The sequence below is a fragment of the Podarcis vaucheri genome (genome assembly GCF_965113315.1).
Source record: "Podarcis vaucheri genome assembly, chromosome: 17".
NCBI lineage: Eukaryota > Metazoa > Chordata > Lepidosauria > Squamata > Lacertidae > Podarcis > Podarcis vaucheri.
Genome location: NC_138755.1, coordinates 34885363 through 34902460, shown reverse-complemented (window position 1 = coordinate 34902460; position 17098 = coordinate 34885363). Strand labels below are relative to the sequence as shown.

The window sequence follows — 17098 nt, the reverse complement described above, 5'->3', positions numbered from 1 at the left end:
TAGATAAATAGGTACTGCTTTATAGCGGGAAGGTAAACGGCGTTTCCGTGTGCGGCACTGGTTCTGGCTCGCCAGTTGCAGCTTCGTCACGCTGGCCACGTGACCCGGAAGTGTCTTCGGACGGCGCCAGTACCGGCCTCTTGAGCGAGATGAGCGCGCAACCCTACAGTCGGTCACGACTGGCCCCTACAGGCAGGGGTACCTTTACCTTTTAAGGCACAACAAAGATGGGGAATGATGACCCTTGTAACTCAATGGAAAACAGCCAAACCCAAAATAAAAGCTGGCTGATACAGTTTCCTTAATTCTTCTAAAATTACTCTACCCCACCCCTTCCGAGGGGTAAAGTCAAATGTCTTGCATCAAATCCTGGGCCACTTTTAAAACCAACCAATTTATTATGCCATATATGAATCAGAATCCAGGTCCACTTTTCGTTGCTCCTATTTTCTTAAGTTTAAATAAAATGAAGCATCATGGTCCAAAACCTCCCAAAACTTTATTTATTCAATTTATTCATTTTGTGCCCTTCACTCCAAATGGGTCAAGGGCAGGTTGCAAAAACGTCGCCAGCGAAACTGGTACGATTTGCAACCCAATAATAAAACGAAAGCATCAAAGCACAGGGTTGGAGGATCTCCAGGTGGAGCCTATTCAACATACCGCTGGCATGCTCCTGAGCTGGATCTGTGTCGTGATGGGCACACAGCAACATGCCTGGCACACTGCAGCAAGTCCAGACATTATTGAGGAGCCTTCTTACTTCTCACGTGGAAGTATCCAGCAGAGGCAGTCTAAATAGAAATACCGTATTTTTCGCTCCATAAGACGCACCAGACCATAAAAAGCACCTAGTTTTTGGACGAGGAAAACAAGAAAAAAAATATTCCGAATCTCAGAAGCCAGAACAGGAAGAGGGATTGCTGTGCAGCGAAAACAGCGATCCCTTTTCCTGTTCTGGCTTCTGGGATAGCTGCGCAGCCTGCATTCGCCCCATAAGACGCACACACATTTCCCCTTACTTTTTAGGAGGGAAAAAGTGAGTCTTATAGAGCAAAAAATATGGTACTTTATTGTCACTACCACTTGCTTACAGTGAGATTAAATGGGGGGGCCCTCCCCTCCCACAATCTCTCAGTCCTTGTTACACTCTGTGTGCTGTCGTACGACCACCAACCCCGAAGATCAGCTGCAATGTTGCTGTCTTCCATTCAGCAGCCTCACGGCCCATGGGTAGAAACTGGTCTTTAACCTGTTGGTGCAGCTTATCATGCTTCTATATCTCCTGGGCAGGAGATTAAAAAGGTGCTGGCCAGGGTGTGAGTCATCCCTGAGAATGTTCCTCGCTCTTCTGAGGCAACTGTCTCCTGCGATAACATCTAGCGGACTCAGCCCATGATATCCTGTGATGTCTTCACCACCCTCTGTAGGGACTTTCCGTCCATGGCTGTCAAACCAGCGTACCACATCGTAATACAGTATGAGAGAACACTTTCTATTGTGGACCGATAGAAGGAAATAATCAGTTGCTGTCTAACATTGTTCTTTCACAAGACCCTAAGGAAATGAAGTCTGTTGGGCCTTCCTAACCACCTGGGCTGTATTGACCTTCCAAGTTAGATCTTCACTAAGAGGGACTCCCAGGAATTTAAAGGAGAAGCCACTGTTGGAAGCACAGATGGGCCAGGATAGCTCCGTCATGAGACTCTTAATCTCTCAGGGTTGTGGGTTCAAGCCCCACACTGGGCAAAAAGATTCCTGGTCCCTTCAATTCTATGGTTCATGTTGAACCCTCCATGAAAATATTATTTGTTTAGATAAATAATAATATTTGTTTAGATCTGTTAAGTCTGTTTAGAAAATAATATTTGTTTAATTAAAACAAGGTATCGAGTCCAGAAGAGGTACAGAAGGATCCCCAAATAATAAAAGCAATTGATTTAAAGCACCTTCTGTTTGGGGACCAAGTTGTTTCTCTTGCATCCTAATAGCATTAGTGGCTGGGAATGAGTCTGTAATAGTTCTAGGGGTTGCTTGTGTGTAAATCAACGCCACTCTTGGCTGGTTGCCTGTATGAACCCTTTCTGTCTGGACAGCCATGCGCCCGTGACTGTCTCAATTGCTGGCAGAATCCGTTAGTGGGCGTTTCTTGAACTTCTTCCAGCAAAGAAGCTCTTTGACGCTTAGTCTCCTCCTACTCTCCCTGCGCGGAAGCCTTCTGCGCAGGGAGGGTGTGGGCAGCGGAGGACCCGTGCTCTCCCCACTGGTTCCCGGCGAAGAGTCTCGGAGCCACCTCGCCGATTCCCCCATCTGCCCCCCTTCTCCACTGGTGTTACACTGATTTCCTTCCCCAGAAGATGTGCTGCTTCTCTCCCTCCCGGGACGCTCTCCGGAATCCCTCTGGAGCCCTCCCTCTCCCTCTGGCTCCGATGGCAGTTCCCTGACAGAGTCTAATGAAATCTCTGGACAGCAAATTCATTTTAAGAGTATTCCACATGGTAATATTATTCATTATTGGTTGTGAGACACTGCTCTGAGACACTGATGGGCTCCTTTAGGCTATGGAGCACATTTCCCTGCCGCTATTGTTCTCCAGAGCTGCGCCGCTGTGTACAATCAGACTGTTTAGAATCTGGTTGGCGGTAATAGGATGGAAGCAGCCCAAAGGAGCGCAGATGCGGCAGCCTCGCTTTCCTACCTTGCCAAATGCACTGTGCAGAAGTAATAATCAAGTAACAAACAAACAAACAAACAAACAAACAAACTGAAGAGTCTGATCACATGACTGAATTACAATGGGATTTGGAAACCTGAGTCTCTGCGGAGCATCTATAAAAGCTTTGGGTGGGCTGAGCAGAGGGAAAGGAGAGTGAAATATGCAGAGGAAACGTAACAAGCGCTGCCTTCCATTTCTCCCCCTTCGTTTTCTCTTCCAGGCCTTCCCACCCTCATCTACCCCCAAATACAGCACACATGTCTGTAGACCCTGGCTGGGAAAGGAAAAAGGCAGAAGTAGTGGGTGGGAGAGGAAGGGACGTGGGTGGCGCTTTGGATTAAACCACAGAGCCTAGGACTTGCCGATCAGAAGGTCGGCGGTTCGAATCCCCGCAACGGGGTGAGCTCCCGTTGCTCGGTCCCTGCTCCTGCCAACCTAGCCATTCGAAAGCACATCAAAGTGCAAGTAGATAAATAGGTACCGCTCCAGTGGGAAGGTAAACGGCATTTCCGTGCGCTGCTCTGGTTTTCCAGAAGCGGCTTAGTCATGCTGGCCACATGACCCAGAAGCTGTACGCCGGCTCCCTCGGCCAATAAAGCGAGATGAGCGCCGCAACCCCAGAATCGGCCACGACTGAACCTAATGGTCAGGGGTCCCTTTACCTTTACTAGTGGGTGGGAGAAGGGTTAAGCATCCCTCCCCTTGATACTGTGCACCTTGAAATTGAGCTCCCCCCACCTCTTTTTACATCTTTGGTAGAGAGAGGCATATTCTCAAATCCCTGGTCTTTTGTCGAAGATAAAAGGAAGATTTTTTATTTTTGGAAGAGAGAATATTTTGGCTCCATTTCCCCACAATCCATGCATATGAGCCAAAGCACTAGCAGGGTCTAGGGTTCTAAGGCATGACAGGAAACTCATCTTAGCTCAAACTTTGAAACAGGCCTGTTGAAGCCTGACTTGAGGCAACAATCAGATCTGTAGCTTCTTTCATGTCTGCAGTCAGTGCAACAATATCACATTCACAGGGAAAGAAAAAGGAAAGGCACGAAAGCCCTGAAACCACTGTCTGTCAGAAATATTCCAGCGACGAAAATGAAAGCATTCCAAAAAGTTGCCTAGCTACATTTCCCCACTTAGAACTCGCACACACAGCGGCGGAGCTTGTATCTCAGTTCTTTGGCTCAGCTTTAGCATGCTACTGTCTGCCAGAGTCAGACAATAAAGGCGCATTTTGTAATGCGGGGACACACACGTGTGGTCTGCGACGAGCACAAAACAAGGTTTGTCTCCTTCCCTCGCCATCATGCTCCCTCTGTAGCGTGCATCCACTGGGAGCCCAAACCGAGGGAAGTAAGCCGAGTGGCAGAAAGGCAGGCCTTTTTTTCCCCTTTGTGAAATGGGCATCAGCGCAGACGCCCCTGCGTGTGATGCATTAAAAATGAGCCCCGCAATTCACACAGGGTGGAGAAAAAGATGTTGGGACTAGAAATTATGCAGTTTCAGGCCCTCTAAGGTCTGAGCCTCTAAGAATAGGTCTAAGCCAAAATTAGACAGGCGCAGAACGCCATGATGCTTAGACACACAATAAAGACAATTTTATTCAAGAAGGCTTTACCACATAGTGTGTGTGTGTTGCTAATGGAATTTAATGAAGATCATGGCCACTGGGCCCATCACCTCCTGGCAAATAGAAGGGGAAGAAATGGAGGCAGTGAGAGATTTTACTTCCTTGGGCTCCATGATCACTGCAGATGGTGACAGCAGCCACGAAATTAAAAGACCCCTGCTTTTTGGGAGAAAAGCAATGACAAACCTAGACAGCATCTTAAAAAGCAGAGACATCACCTTGCCAACAAAGGACCGTATAGTAAAAGCTATGGTTTTCCCAGTAGTGATATATGGAAGTGAGAGCTGGACCATAAAGAAGGCTGATCGCCGAAGAATCGATGCTTTTGAATTCTAGTGCTGGAGGAGACTCTTGAGAGTCCCATGGACTGCAAGAAGATCAAACCTCTCCATTCTGAAGGAAATCAGCCCTGAGTGCTCACTGGAAGGACAGATCCTGAAGCTGAGGCTCCAATACTTTGGCCACCTCATGAGAAGAGAAGACTCCCTGGAAAAGACCCTGATGTTGGGAAAGATGGAGGGCACAAGGAGAAGGAGACAACAGAGGACGAGATGAGTTTGACCAAACTGCGGGAGGCAGTGGAAGACAGGAGTGCCTGGCGTGCTCTGGTCCATGGGGTCACGAAGAGTCGGACACGACTAAACGACTAAACAACAACAACAACAATTTGTAAATGGGGTTCTATGGTTTTCTAGACTTTATAATATATAGTTTTATCATTTTAGAGCTTTGTAGAAATATTTTATTGCTTTTAGAAAGTGCTTTTTGTGTGTTAAGAAGTAAAACCTACACAAATCCAGAATGCAGTCCCTAAGACAGGTGGATGGCGCCTTGTACGCCTCATCCTGACAAAACCTGAGGCCAAGTTGGTGCCAAATGTATTTTTTTCTGCTTTCCTTTTCACACGCTGGGCAGAATATTAGTTTGAGTTCCTCACCTGAAGCTTTATGAATTTATATATTGTAACATCACGAATGGAAATCATTAATTATGTCGCTGTTGACTAAGGGATTATTATTATAACTGAAATGCAACTGGCATTAATTAAGATTACAGAACGCAGTGATGTAAGATCAGAAGTGCACCCAAACCATCATGCAGGGAGCCACTTTAACTAAAATGTATTCATTGGAAGTTGATTGGCATTTTGATAATTGTATAATTTGGGAAGTAATTGTTATTGTTATAATTTGGCTTTTATTGGGGTATATTGGGAAACTAATTTAAAGATTTTATTAAAAAAGAAGAAGAATCCACTACATTATGAAAAAAAATGACTTGCAAAACTGTATACTAGCCAGAACAGCAAATTAAAAATTAGGAGAAATTTCCACTAAAATGCCAGCTGACGTATTTTCAGGAAGATTTAAAAACAAACAAACAAAACTGCAGATTGCTGCAGAAACATGAAGAACTTAATTTAAGATTGGGGGAAATGAGAAACCGAGGGAACTGAAATTGGCAGATCCTTCCGTCCCCACTCACAGAAGAGAAGGCCAGGGAAAAGGTGGCAGTGCCTGTTCATTCTGCCGGGGTTTCATGCAAGAGAGAGAAAAAACAATCCTGGGAATCATGACCTGTGCCTCTTTTTTCCGCAAGCAACATTAAGCAATTTAGAACCCCTTGGATTACAGGGATATATGACTTGCCCGCTCTTGGCAGTACATCAATTGGAAATTCAGGTATGAAGACTTGCTCCCAGCCCTGCTCTGTTATACCTGCGCTGTGAGGGTTGCCACGGCAACCAGGCCCAGCTGTGCCCTACTGGCTTTATTGCAGCCTCTCATCAGCCCTGCTTGCGAAAAAGGAGAATTGCTGCTGGCAGGCTAATCAACGGATTGTGTGTAAACTCTGTGCTCCCTCTGGTTCTTATTGGGCAACTCTTAGACCTCAACGCTCGAGTGTTTGCTTGTTCTGACCAGAAACTTTGGACTCTGTTCTTTGATCTCTGGTATTTTTAGGCAATTCACCTGCCCTGTACCTGGGGTTTTGCTAGGTGCTATTTGCCACTGAATTTTTGCGTGAAAGAAATTTCCTGGCGGTTCCTTCTTAGACAAAATATCCTATGAATTCCAGCAGAATACAATAATAAGATCACAGGATCACAGAACTATAGAGTTGGAAGGACCCCATTGGATCATCTAGTCCAACTCTCTGCAATATATATATTTTTAAGCAGACCAGCAAAATCCTTGCTACGTGTGTTCCTAAACAGAACCAGTTTGACAGCAGATTCCCCTCTAAAGCAAAATTCAAGCATATTTCAAGGTTCCTTATCAGGCAACACACCTGATAAATTCTGAAAGAACCCAGTGGTACCTTGGGTTACGAACTTAATTCGTTCTGGAGGTCCATTCTTAACCTGAAACCGTACTTAACCTGAGGCGCGCTTTCACTAATGGGACCTCCCGCCACCGCCACACGATTTCCGTTCTCATCCTGGGGCAAAGTTCTCAATCCGAGGTACTACTTCTGGGTTAGCGGAGTTTGTAACCCGAAGTGTTTGTAACCCAAAGTATTTGTAACCCGAGATAAATGTAAAGGGACCCCTGACCATTAGGTCCAGTCGCGGACGACTCTGGGGTTGCAACGCTCATCTTGCTTTATTGGCCGAGGGAGCCAGTGTACAGCTTCCGGGTCATGTGGCCAGCATGACTAAGCCACTTCTGGCGAACCAGAGCAGCGCACAGAGCAGCGCACCGTTTATCTTCCTGCTGGAGTGGTACCTATTTATCTACTTGCACTTTGATGTGCTTTCAAACTGCTAGGTTGGCAGGAGCAGGGATCAAGCAACGGCAGCTCACCCAGTCGCGGGGATTCGAACTGCCAACTTTCTGATCAGCAACCTGAGGTACCACTGTATATATAGGGTGTGTCCCCCCCCCATCCTTGTGAAGGTCATCAGATCATTCGAGTTCATGGCAGCCAGAGACCAGTGAAAATAATGATAATGATAATGATAATGATATTGCTAATGATAATAATAATAATAATAATAATAATAATAATAATAATTTATTTACACCCCGCTCATCTGGCTGGGTTTCCCCAGCCACTCTGGGCAGTTTCCAACAAAACACTAAAATACAATAACCTATTAAACATTAAAAGCTTCCCTAAACAGGGCTGCCTTTAGATGTTTTCTAAAGGTTTGGTAGTTATTTTTCTCTTTGACACCTGGTGGGAGGGCGTTCCACAGGGCGGGTGCCACTACCGAGAAGGCCCTCTGCCTGGTTCCCTGTAACTTGGCTTCTCGTAGCGAGGGAACCGCCAGAAAAGGCCAAAAGCACAGAGCAAGTCATGACAAAATAAGCATTTTGCAACGACATACCTTCACCGCATAGGTGCTTGACGGATCCTTGGAGCAGGTGGCACAATAATATATGGCGTCCCCTGAATCACAGCAAGGCTTGTTGCACGTCAGCTTGAAGAGGGACCAGTTGTTCTCGCTGAAATGCAGCTCGCTCTTCTGGTCGCGCATGAAACAGTCTTCGCACTTAGAAACGAGGCGGCGCAAGGATTCCGCATACAGCCCGCCTAGCTTGGCGTACACCCCCTCTTTGTTGTCAATATTGCTGAGGAGGTTGTGGAGCTGAAAGCTAGAACCTGAGGAAACTGTGGTGGACATGCTGTGCTGGGAGGAGGAACGAGGCGGCAAGTTTTTGCTCTGGCTACAGCAGGCGCCGCCATTCTTAGCAGAACAGGGATATGGGGAATGGGATCCTCTGAAGGCTTTCTCCAGTGACTCAGAAGAAGAAAATGTCTGGCGGTTGATTCCCAAGGTGGAGCCAAACGGAGGCTCCTCGCGGATGCAGACGTTACTTTCCGACTGACTGAAGTTCAGTTTGGGGCTTGCGGGAGCTGAAGCTCTAGCTGGGGAAGCCGGGCCCCAGTAAAAACCATCTGGCGAAGAAACTGCTCTGCTGACGGTTTTCTTTTGCGGCAGAGGAGGCGGCTGTAAAGGTTTGCAGTGCGGCCTGTCTTTGCTGGGACATGCGGGGAAGTGAGTTGAAGGAAAGGTCGGCTTCCCGGTACGGGTGGGTGAACGAAGGCTCGTTTTGCACGACTGTCCTGAAACACATGCAGACAATAAAGCAATTATAAGCCGGGGACTCCTACCAGCACGGATAAAAAAAGACGTTTTACAATGCGAGGCCTAGATCAAGTTCCATCTAAAAAGGTAAGCATGCCAGCAAAGGGTAATGAAACTTTGCACCCAGATTAGCCTAGGATCATCTGTAGCAGCCAAAACAAGAATGGCCGTTGTACATGGGGTCAAAGTCACGCTAGAGCATGATAAAATTATGAGACATGATATGTGTGTCTGTATGGCAGCATCCCAGCACCCCGAGTCCTGTGCTGTGATGAGGAGGGAGGGGAGCCTGTGTGGATGAATCTCCCTCCCCATGGCAGCCCAGGACCCAGGGGGGATGGGGGGCTGCCGTAGTGTGTATGACTGGCGATACAGAAATCAGCATGAAATTATCCGGCTGACTGTTTGAGCATCTGCCTTCATTAGTAACGCAAAGCGATTAGGTTCCAAAAAGGGCACAATGAATAAAAATGATGGTTCGTAGAGAGAATTCTGAGAAAGGTGGCATTTATTGCCAGGAAAGGTGTTAGGTGCATGCAAGAAAAATTAAAAGCCAATTTAAAAGCGCAGGCTTTAATCTTAAGTATTAAGAAAAAAGCCATAGGGAGTTAAGTATTTATAATATATGGGGGTACCCAGGCCGAGTGTAGACTTGTGGAAATCAAGAGGACTAAATTAGTTGACTAAATTATGTCACATTGATTTCAGTGGGCTTACTCCTAGCATGTCTAAACCTCTCTTGCTTAATAATAATAATAATAATAATAATAATAATAATAATAAATTATTATTTATACCCCGCCCATCTGGCTGAGTTTCCCCAGCCACTCTGGGCGGCTCCCAATCAAGTGCTCCCGGCAGAGTGGTACCTACTTATCTACTTGCACTTTGACGTGCTTTCGAACTGCTAGGTTGGCAGGAGCAGGGACCGAGCAACAGGAGCTCATCCCGTCATGGGGATTCGAACTGCCGACCTTCTGATCGGCAAGCCCTAGGCTCTGTGGTTTAACCCACAGTGCCACCCGCGTCCCTTATGCCTACATTAGCCATCTGTAAACTAAAATAAGTGACTTTTGAAAAGCAGAAGTGACCAGGAGAGCAGTTCCTGACAAGCCTTTGCTTATGCCAGGCATGAAGAGGTTTGTTCTCAAGCTCTCCCAAAATGGTGAGTCTTATCATCTTGCCCACAAATCCTGCCAGACATGTTCCCTATATACTAGGGATGAACAGGCAAACAACCCTATCTGATTTCTACACGCAAAATCCGGGCGGGAAGCGCCGTTCCCCTCAAGCCTCCCCTTCTTTGTAGAACAGGGTGGAACATGATGCCATGCCTAATGGGAGCTTTCTTTCTTTTCTGGGCAGAGTGCCTTTATTTCTCCTGCTTTGCATGGAGCAGAGTCTTCCAGGCCGTGCAGGGGAAAGCAAGGCACTTTGCCCAAGAAGCACTGTTGCTAGCCATGTTGGTTCCTGGCAAAGCTATCTTGTTTCCACACACCCCCAGCCCCCTTCTGCAGGGTAGGGATGGGCAAATCTGTCCATTTCTTACTTTTCTAATCTTAAGTTTAGCTCTCCACATTTCAGCACCTATTTGCCAATTTTCTTTTTAAGACCTCACGAGAATTTGCCAGCATTTCAGCGTGCAATTTTGCCTAATACACCTCAATTTCTCCTAAAGTAATACGCTTTTCCTATACTGTACATTATCTAGTTGGAGAATTTCGTCAGGAAATTCAGAGAAGTGTGGGTTTTGAAGGATGGCTTGGCCGCAGTGCAAGTTTGGGAGATTTGCCATGAAATGTGAACTGAATCCAATTTCTTCCCCACCCACAGAGCACACTGTGTCTCAATGCTAACCAATGCCATGGGCTGGCTGGGTGCAGAGGAATGGTGGGAGGCACCAGCTGGGGAACCCCCAAGAAACCCCCCATGGGGAAGAAGGCTCTGAGCCAGGGGATTGGTGGTGGGATGACAAGGAGTGGTCAGAGGGAGAAGAGAGAGCAGACTGGGAGGAGGAGGTGTCGGAAGCTGAAGAGGTAACAGGGTTGTTAGGGAATTGCCATTGGCTCAGAGGCGAGAGTGGGAAGGGCAGATGGATTACTGAGAGCCTCCAAAAATCTTGGGGAGCAGGACTTCCTCAGCGGAGGAAGGAAGCCACGCCTCTAGTGGGGAAGAGTTGCAGGGCTCGGAGGATGCAAGGCAGTGCCAGGACACCTCACCTGAGCAGAGCAGGGAGGATGGCGGTCCCCCTTTACCCAAGCCTTCCTTGCGCAGTCGGCTTTCGCGCAGAGAGGGGAGGCGTCGGCTGGGGGTCAAGAGACTACTCTGCTGGGGAAAAGTTTAAGGACTGCCCACTCTCAGATTCTGCTAGTGAGTGAGCAAGACATGGAATAGAGGCGTTCTGCATTGTAAAGGTTTTTGCACCAATAATAAAGCTTTTGAAAAGACCAGTGAGGGATCTTGCCTGATCGCTCTCGAGCAACCACACCGATAGCCGTAACAAGGGTTTACATGGACTCCCAGAACATGTAGATGAATGAAGAGGGTGGAGCAAGGAGAGACTAGATGGACTAGATGGAGCCTGAGTTTGCTTGGGAAGGACCTGGCAGAGGAGGAGTCTTAGGGAGCGGAGAGATCGTGAGAACCTTCAATCCTCACTGGGGCAAGACCTACTGAGAAGAGTTGCTATGATCACTAGGCCTGCGCTGTTTTGGTTTCTTGGAATAAAGAGTTAACTTCGCTGACACCGAGTGTTTTATTTCTAGCCTACTCCTGACTCTGGCTCCTGACACCATGGAGAAAGGGAAGCCCCCTCTTCTTCTGCCAGCAAATAAATGCTGTAGAAGAGAAGTCCTTTCTCTGCTAGCATGTTGGGAACCAGGCTTCCCTGGGTGTTTTTACGATCATCAAACCCACCCACCCCGAATCGCTTGAGGGGTTTTGTGGTTTGAATGGAAAGGGGGAATTCATGTTTGGGTCGAAGAGTGGGATGTTTGTGCATCCCTAATTCCTCCTTTTAAAACCCATCAAGTTCTGGTACTGGCAACCTTAGCACTGAAGTGGGAAGTCCAAAGTGACTTTTATTACAATTACCTAAGCTCTGCAAGCTAAGCACAATGCAACCTGTATATCCCCGCAGTGAATGAATCTATCCAAATGAGTAAAGGAATGTTATTGGAAGGTGGAGTTAACATTGCATAGCGTTTCTGAAGACAACCTGGCTCTCTGTCACAGAACTGGGCACTGGCTGCCAAAGAACAGGGTAAATATTTAAGCAGCATGGTAAGCTATGTGAGGACTCAGAGAATTTTTTTACTTACTATTTTTTCCTTTACTTTGTAGTACCTTATTGTAGGACAAGCCCAAGATATTTGAAAAGTTAGGACAATTCACATGCAGTGCATTATTATTGTTGTTGTTGTTGTTGTTGTTGTTGTTGTTGTTGTTATTATTATTATTATTATTATTATTATTATTATTATTATTATCCCTTTCCCAGCACGGATGTAGTCTTCTTCACTACTATGCAGCACTTAGACAAAAAGATAGCGCAAGGGATGGCTACTGGCTTCCCTGTTGATCCTATGATTGATAGCTGGCCACCATGGCTAGCCCTTGCAGCGCAGCTCGTTGCCTGTAGAGGGCACAAGTCCTGCTCCTAATTTCGGTGACATCACAGGAAGCATGGTCCTCCAACTACTCTGATACTTCATCATAAGAAATGCCAGACGCCTTGAATTTAAGCTACATTCAGCCCATATATTTTAAAGTTCTACGACTGCTTTTGTAGTAATGACTTATGCTGTTCTGTCATTCATTCAAAGGTTCCATTTGGTTTTGGGATAGTTTGGCACATTAGCAACAAAGCTGAATAAGTGGGCATTCAAAACAGCAATGTATCATGGATACCAAAGACAGCTTATACCCACCTGAAGGGTGAAAGGAAGAGACCATGTAAAACTTCCCTGGGGAAGTGAAATTCTAAATGCAGCTTTACAGGGCCTGTTTATTGCCTACATTCACACAACACAGTAAACCATAGTTAATGGTTTGCTGCAAACTCATTTATATTATTAATCAAGGTTTGTTTGAGTGAAATAAAGCATAATCTCTCAGTCAGATATAACACAAAGACAGGGATTATGGCTTGTTGCTCCAATTAGTGGTCAGCAAGGCAGGAGCTACCTCCATATTCACAGTAGGCCATTAACTATGGTTTACTGTGACGTGCAAACTGGGTCAATATGTCACAATTTACAGAACATGTTTCGTACATTAACCCCACAGCCCCACTCTAACACACAACTTTTAGCTACCTCCACTGCCGAATGCATTTGTGTCCAAATTCAAACTGTCCGTGGAGCCAGCGGTGAAAGTGACGTGGATTCCCTGGAAAGCAGGACTGAGGTTTTCTGTAGAATCACTGCTGAGCTTCTCCAACTCAGAATTGCTTCTGTTCATTTTTAGAAAATGCCTAGAGATTAAACGGGGGAAATACATAATGAGAAAACAGCAATTCATACAAGAGTCACGTTGCATCAGATTTTGAAGAATGTGGCTATGTCTACACAATAACGCCTGTGATCCTGTTTTGATTTGTTCCTCTCTTATTTCTTTTGTTATATATATTGTTTTGAGGGTTTTTTTGGTTTGCTTTTGTTTGTTTTTTGCATACATGCAGGGGCATTGCTACTCCTTACTGGGAGAGGTGGTAGAGAGATCAGTGCTGTGTGGACACAGGCAGGAGCATTGGATCAGCTCCCCAGTTTGCTCACACAGTGCAGACCCTCCAGCCACCTCACCACCAGTGTTAGAAACTCAGATATAGAAGCTAGGCGCCAAACGTCACCTTAAACCTAGGTTACGATCGCTGAAACAGAATGTCTATTCACCAGGGGGTTGGGTCAGATGACCCTACAAATCTACAATTTTATGATCTCAACTACATTGCTTGACTGTGGCTTGCTCTTGCAACAATTCACTTGCCCCAATATGCAAGAAGGAGAAACACACACAGTGGAACTGGAAATGGTATTTACTATGAACTAAAGCAGAACCTGTTAAATTGTGGTTGCCAAACTGTGTTAAACTGTGGGGTCTAAACCACAGAACCTAGGACTTGCAGATCAGAAGGTTGGCGGTTCGAATCCCCATGATGGGGTGAGCTCCTGTTGCTCAGTCCCTGGTCCTGCCAACCTAGCAGTTCGAAAGCACGTCAAAGTGCAAGTAGATAAATAGGTACCGCTCCGGCGGGAAGGTAAACGGTGTTTCCGAGCGCTGCTCTGGTTCGCCAGAAGTGGCTTAGTCATGCTGGCCACATGACCCAGAATCTGTACGCCGGCTCCCTAAGCCAATAAAGCGAGATGAGCGCCGTAACCCCAGAGTTGGCCACGACTGGACCTAATGGTCAGGGGTCCCGTTACCTTTACCTTTAAGGCAGAGGTTGTTAAACTGTGGTTGCCAAACTTGAGCCCAGAAATCTTCATATACTCATCACTGGACCCAGGCCAGCAGCAAAACACACCTGGTTAATTTCAAACACTGCTTGCCGCTACCAGTTATTGGTGGAGATGGTGCTGTTGGGAGGCCAGGAGCATGCCACCCTACCCACCCACCTCACTTCAGCCGCACCTGCATGCATGAACAACACAAGGTAAGAGAGAGAGAGAAGGCCAAGCAAATCAGAGAATGGTCTCAGCACACTGCTTGGTCAACACCTTGGTATGTGATGGCTTGGGAGAAGTAAAACGGTTTATTTCTGAGCAGGCATACCAAGATACAATTTCTGGTGACACGCTGGTGCTCTACCTTCTAAATAAGTCTTTCCACAAGTCAATAAAAGCTGTCACTTCAAAGGCAACTACAGGACTCAAATGCAAGCTCAACAGGCTGCCTCAATGGCTGGGGACACTGTTCTTAGTGACGTCTGTCCAGCATTTACCAGGCATTCACCTTTGCATCCCTGACTATCGGCACTGTATTGCCGCAGTAGCACGTTTCTATACAGGCAACCTTTATTAATTTTATTCCATTTTTATATCCTGCCCTTTCCCCCAAAGGACTCAAATTGATCTACAGAGCTAATCTTCCATCTGCAAAGGATTCCTCCATTTCTAGCTCAGGGGGTTTCTACATGCATGCAGAAGGCAAAACAATAGATTTGCTTTTGTTTTCTACACACAGTATATTTGCAAGAAAGCAAGCGAAGCACTGCATTGAAAGCTCCTTTCCAAGGTACAATGTCTTTTTGATTAAAAACATGTCTTTATCTGTAGCTAAATATCACAACAGAAGCTCACAAGGCTTATTTTCTTACCACGATTTAGAATTTCATTTCCCCATTATGCCAACAATACAATGCTATTTTTCTGCATTATCTCTTTTCGGTTATTTAATGTTCTTTATAAAACAGCTTAGCCCCCCAATCCCCAAGCACAATTTTGTGATTCCCTGTCATTTCAGTCAAAGTTAACTTTCAAGCCGATATGCAGCCTTAAACTTGTCTGATATCCCTATAATAATATATATTACTAAACTGACTGTATAATTTTTACATTTCATTTCTATCTGACCCAATTTGTTTCCTTCGAAAAAAACCCTCATGCAATATATACACATGCATACATATATACATATGTCCAATCATGTTTTGTGGATTGCTGGGTTTTTTTGTGGTTTTTTTTGGAATGGCAGAAACCTGAAGGTTTCATTCTAATGCAGAGATGGAGAACCTTTGTCCCTCCAGGAATCCAACTTCCATCAGCCCCCCGCCAGTGTGGTCAATGATCAGGCATGATGGGGGGTGCAGGCTAGAAACATCTGGAGGGTCACCCCAGTTCTAATGGTGTTAAGGTGAGCCAGACTACTCAGGATACTTCAGAGACCCTTCTCCACGTCCCTCCATCTTATGATGTCTGATGAGTGGATTATACAGAGCCTTTTGGGTCATGGCACCACAATTGTGGAACACCCTCTACTGACCTATCATTACTGGTCTTTGAGCAAGTTGGCTATTTTGGATGGCATTTGAAGGATAATGCAAGTGACTTCAGTACTACGTAGACTGTTGTGTTTTGCTGATGCTTTCTTTCTTCTTGGCTGTTTGCTTTTTCATATTTTTAGCAAGCTTGTTGTGGTTTTATATTTGTTTATATTGGATTTTGTTAGCTATCTTGGCTGTTGGTTAGTCAGGGAACCATATTTAAGCAAATCGTTTTTTGTTTAAAGCAGACAACAGGGGGAAAAAATGTCTACTAGACAAACACAGAGAAATTTTGCCACTTTTTATATTCTATAATGAAACAGCCCCTTCATGTTGATATAACAGGCAAGAGACAGATAATTTAAACTTTCATATTTTTAACTCTTATCTCCAACATAGTCAGAGCTTAAGAAAAATATACAAAAAGACCCCGCAGGAATTAACATTACAGAAGCCTCCAATTTTTTTAGTATATGTGCTGCCAAAGCGAGCACAACAGAAGCCTCCTTTTATAGTTGCACCTCATATTATAAGCAATAATCCTTAATACAATTTCCTATTTTCCTCTAAATTGGCCTCATTATCAAGCACATCTTAAGCTTCATTTAAGGGTTAGGATTAGAATCATAGAAACAGAAAATTTTAGAGTTGGAAGGTACCCCAAGGGTCATCTAGTCCAACCCCCTAAAATGCAGGAACGCCAAATAAATCATAAATGACAAGGCACACATTTTCCCTATCCAATAACCCTTTCCAGATCCAAGATTCATTTAGGGCTTCTCTTTCTCCCTGTCTCTGACACACAATCTACACACAACATATTATCAATTCTGTAAGAAATTATTAGTTCCTGATTTTTCAGAAACGAATATATTAATGGATCAATCCAATGCAACTTTTTCTTGGATGCTACTCCCAACCAGCTCAATAGGGCTTACTTCCAGGTAAGCAGGTCTAACTTGTCTCTTTCAAAATCCATGCTATCTATCCATGCTAATATCTATTTATTCAAATATGTGCATTGTGACTTTGCAATCTAATGATCTACAAAGCAACTAACAAAATTATTAAAAATCATGAAACCGATTTTTTAAAAAATACTTAAGAAAGCAAAAAAAAAACAACAACACAAAAATAGTTGGAACATGCTAACCATAGGTAACACACCACCCCAGCAAATGCTTTAAAACCAGATCAGACTAACTTACCATCCCAGTAAATGGTGCAATACCAGATCAAACTTTTGTTCAGGAGGGTCAGACATCCTAACATCAACACTGGCAGAGAAACATAAGCATTCAGTGGCGCAATTTCGGGACTGGAGATCTTTTCAGAAGCTAGCTAGCTGCATTTGCAAAGTACAGCCCTGATTGTTGTGAAGTCATATATGCGAGGAGAGCTCTCTTTATTCCCACTGCCCTGGTGCCTTATACAAAATGCACTTTCTGAATAGGGGATAAAACAGAAACAGAAATCATCGCTGCTTGGGGAACAGCCTCTCTTGGCCTTGCCTATTACTGCCACACCAGATAATAACCTCCAGCACTCTCCGTAAAGTATTGTTTATTTTTGATCTAACATATAAATATACATGGCACTTTTCAAGGACACACACACACACACGGGCTGGAGGATTGGGGAGGACAAAAGCAATCCCTGCTCAGGAGAGCTTTCCATC

General features: G+C 45.2%; 1 protein-coding gene across 6 annotated transcripts in view; it reads right to left on the bottom strand.

The window, feature by feature from the left end:
* Nucleotides 1-17098, bottom strand: part of PRAG1 (PEAK1 related, kinase-activating pseudokinase 1) — an 80326-nt gene that overhangs the window by 3302 nt on the left and 59926 nt on the right. For all 6 annotated transcript variants that reach the window (XM_082204571.1, XM_082204569.1, XM_082204568.1 and 3 more), the window contains exons 4-5: nt 12755-12912; nt 7677-8416 (exon numbers count right to left, since the gene is read on the bottom strand). In XM_082204571.1, the coding sequence (XP_082060697.1) occupies nt 7677-8416; nt 12755-12912 (898 nt within the window). The remainder of the gene's footprint in view (nt 1-7676; nt 8417-12754; nt 12913-17098) is intronic.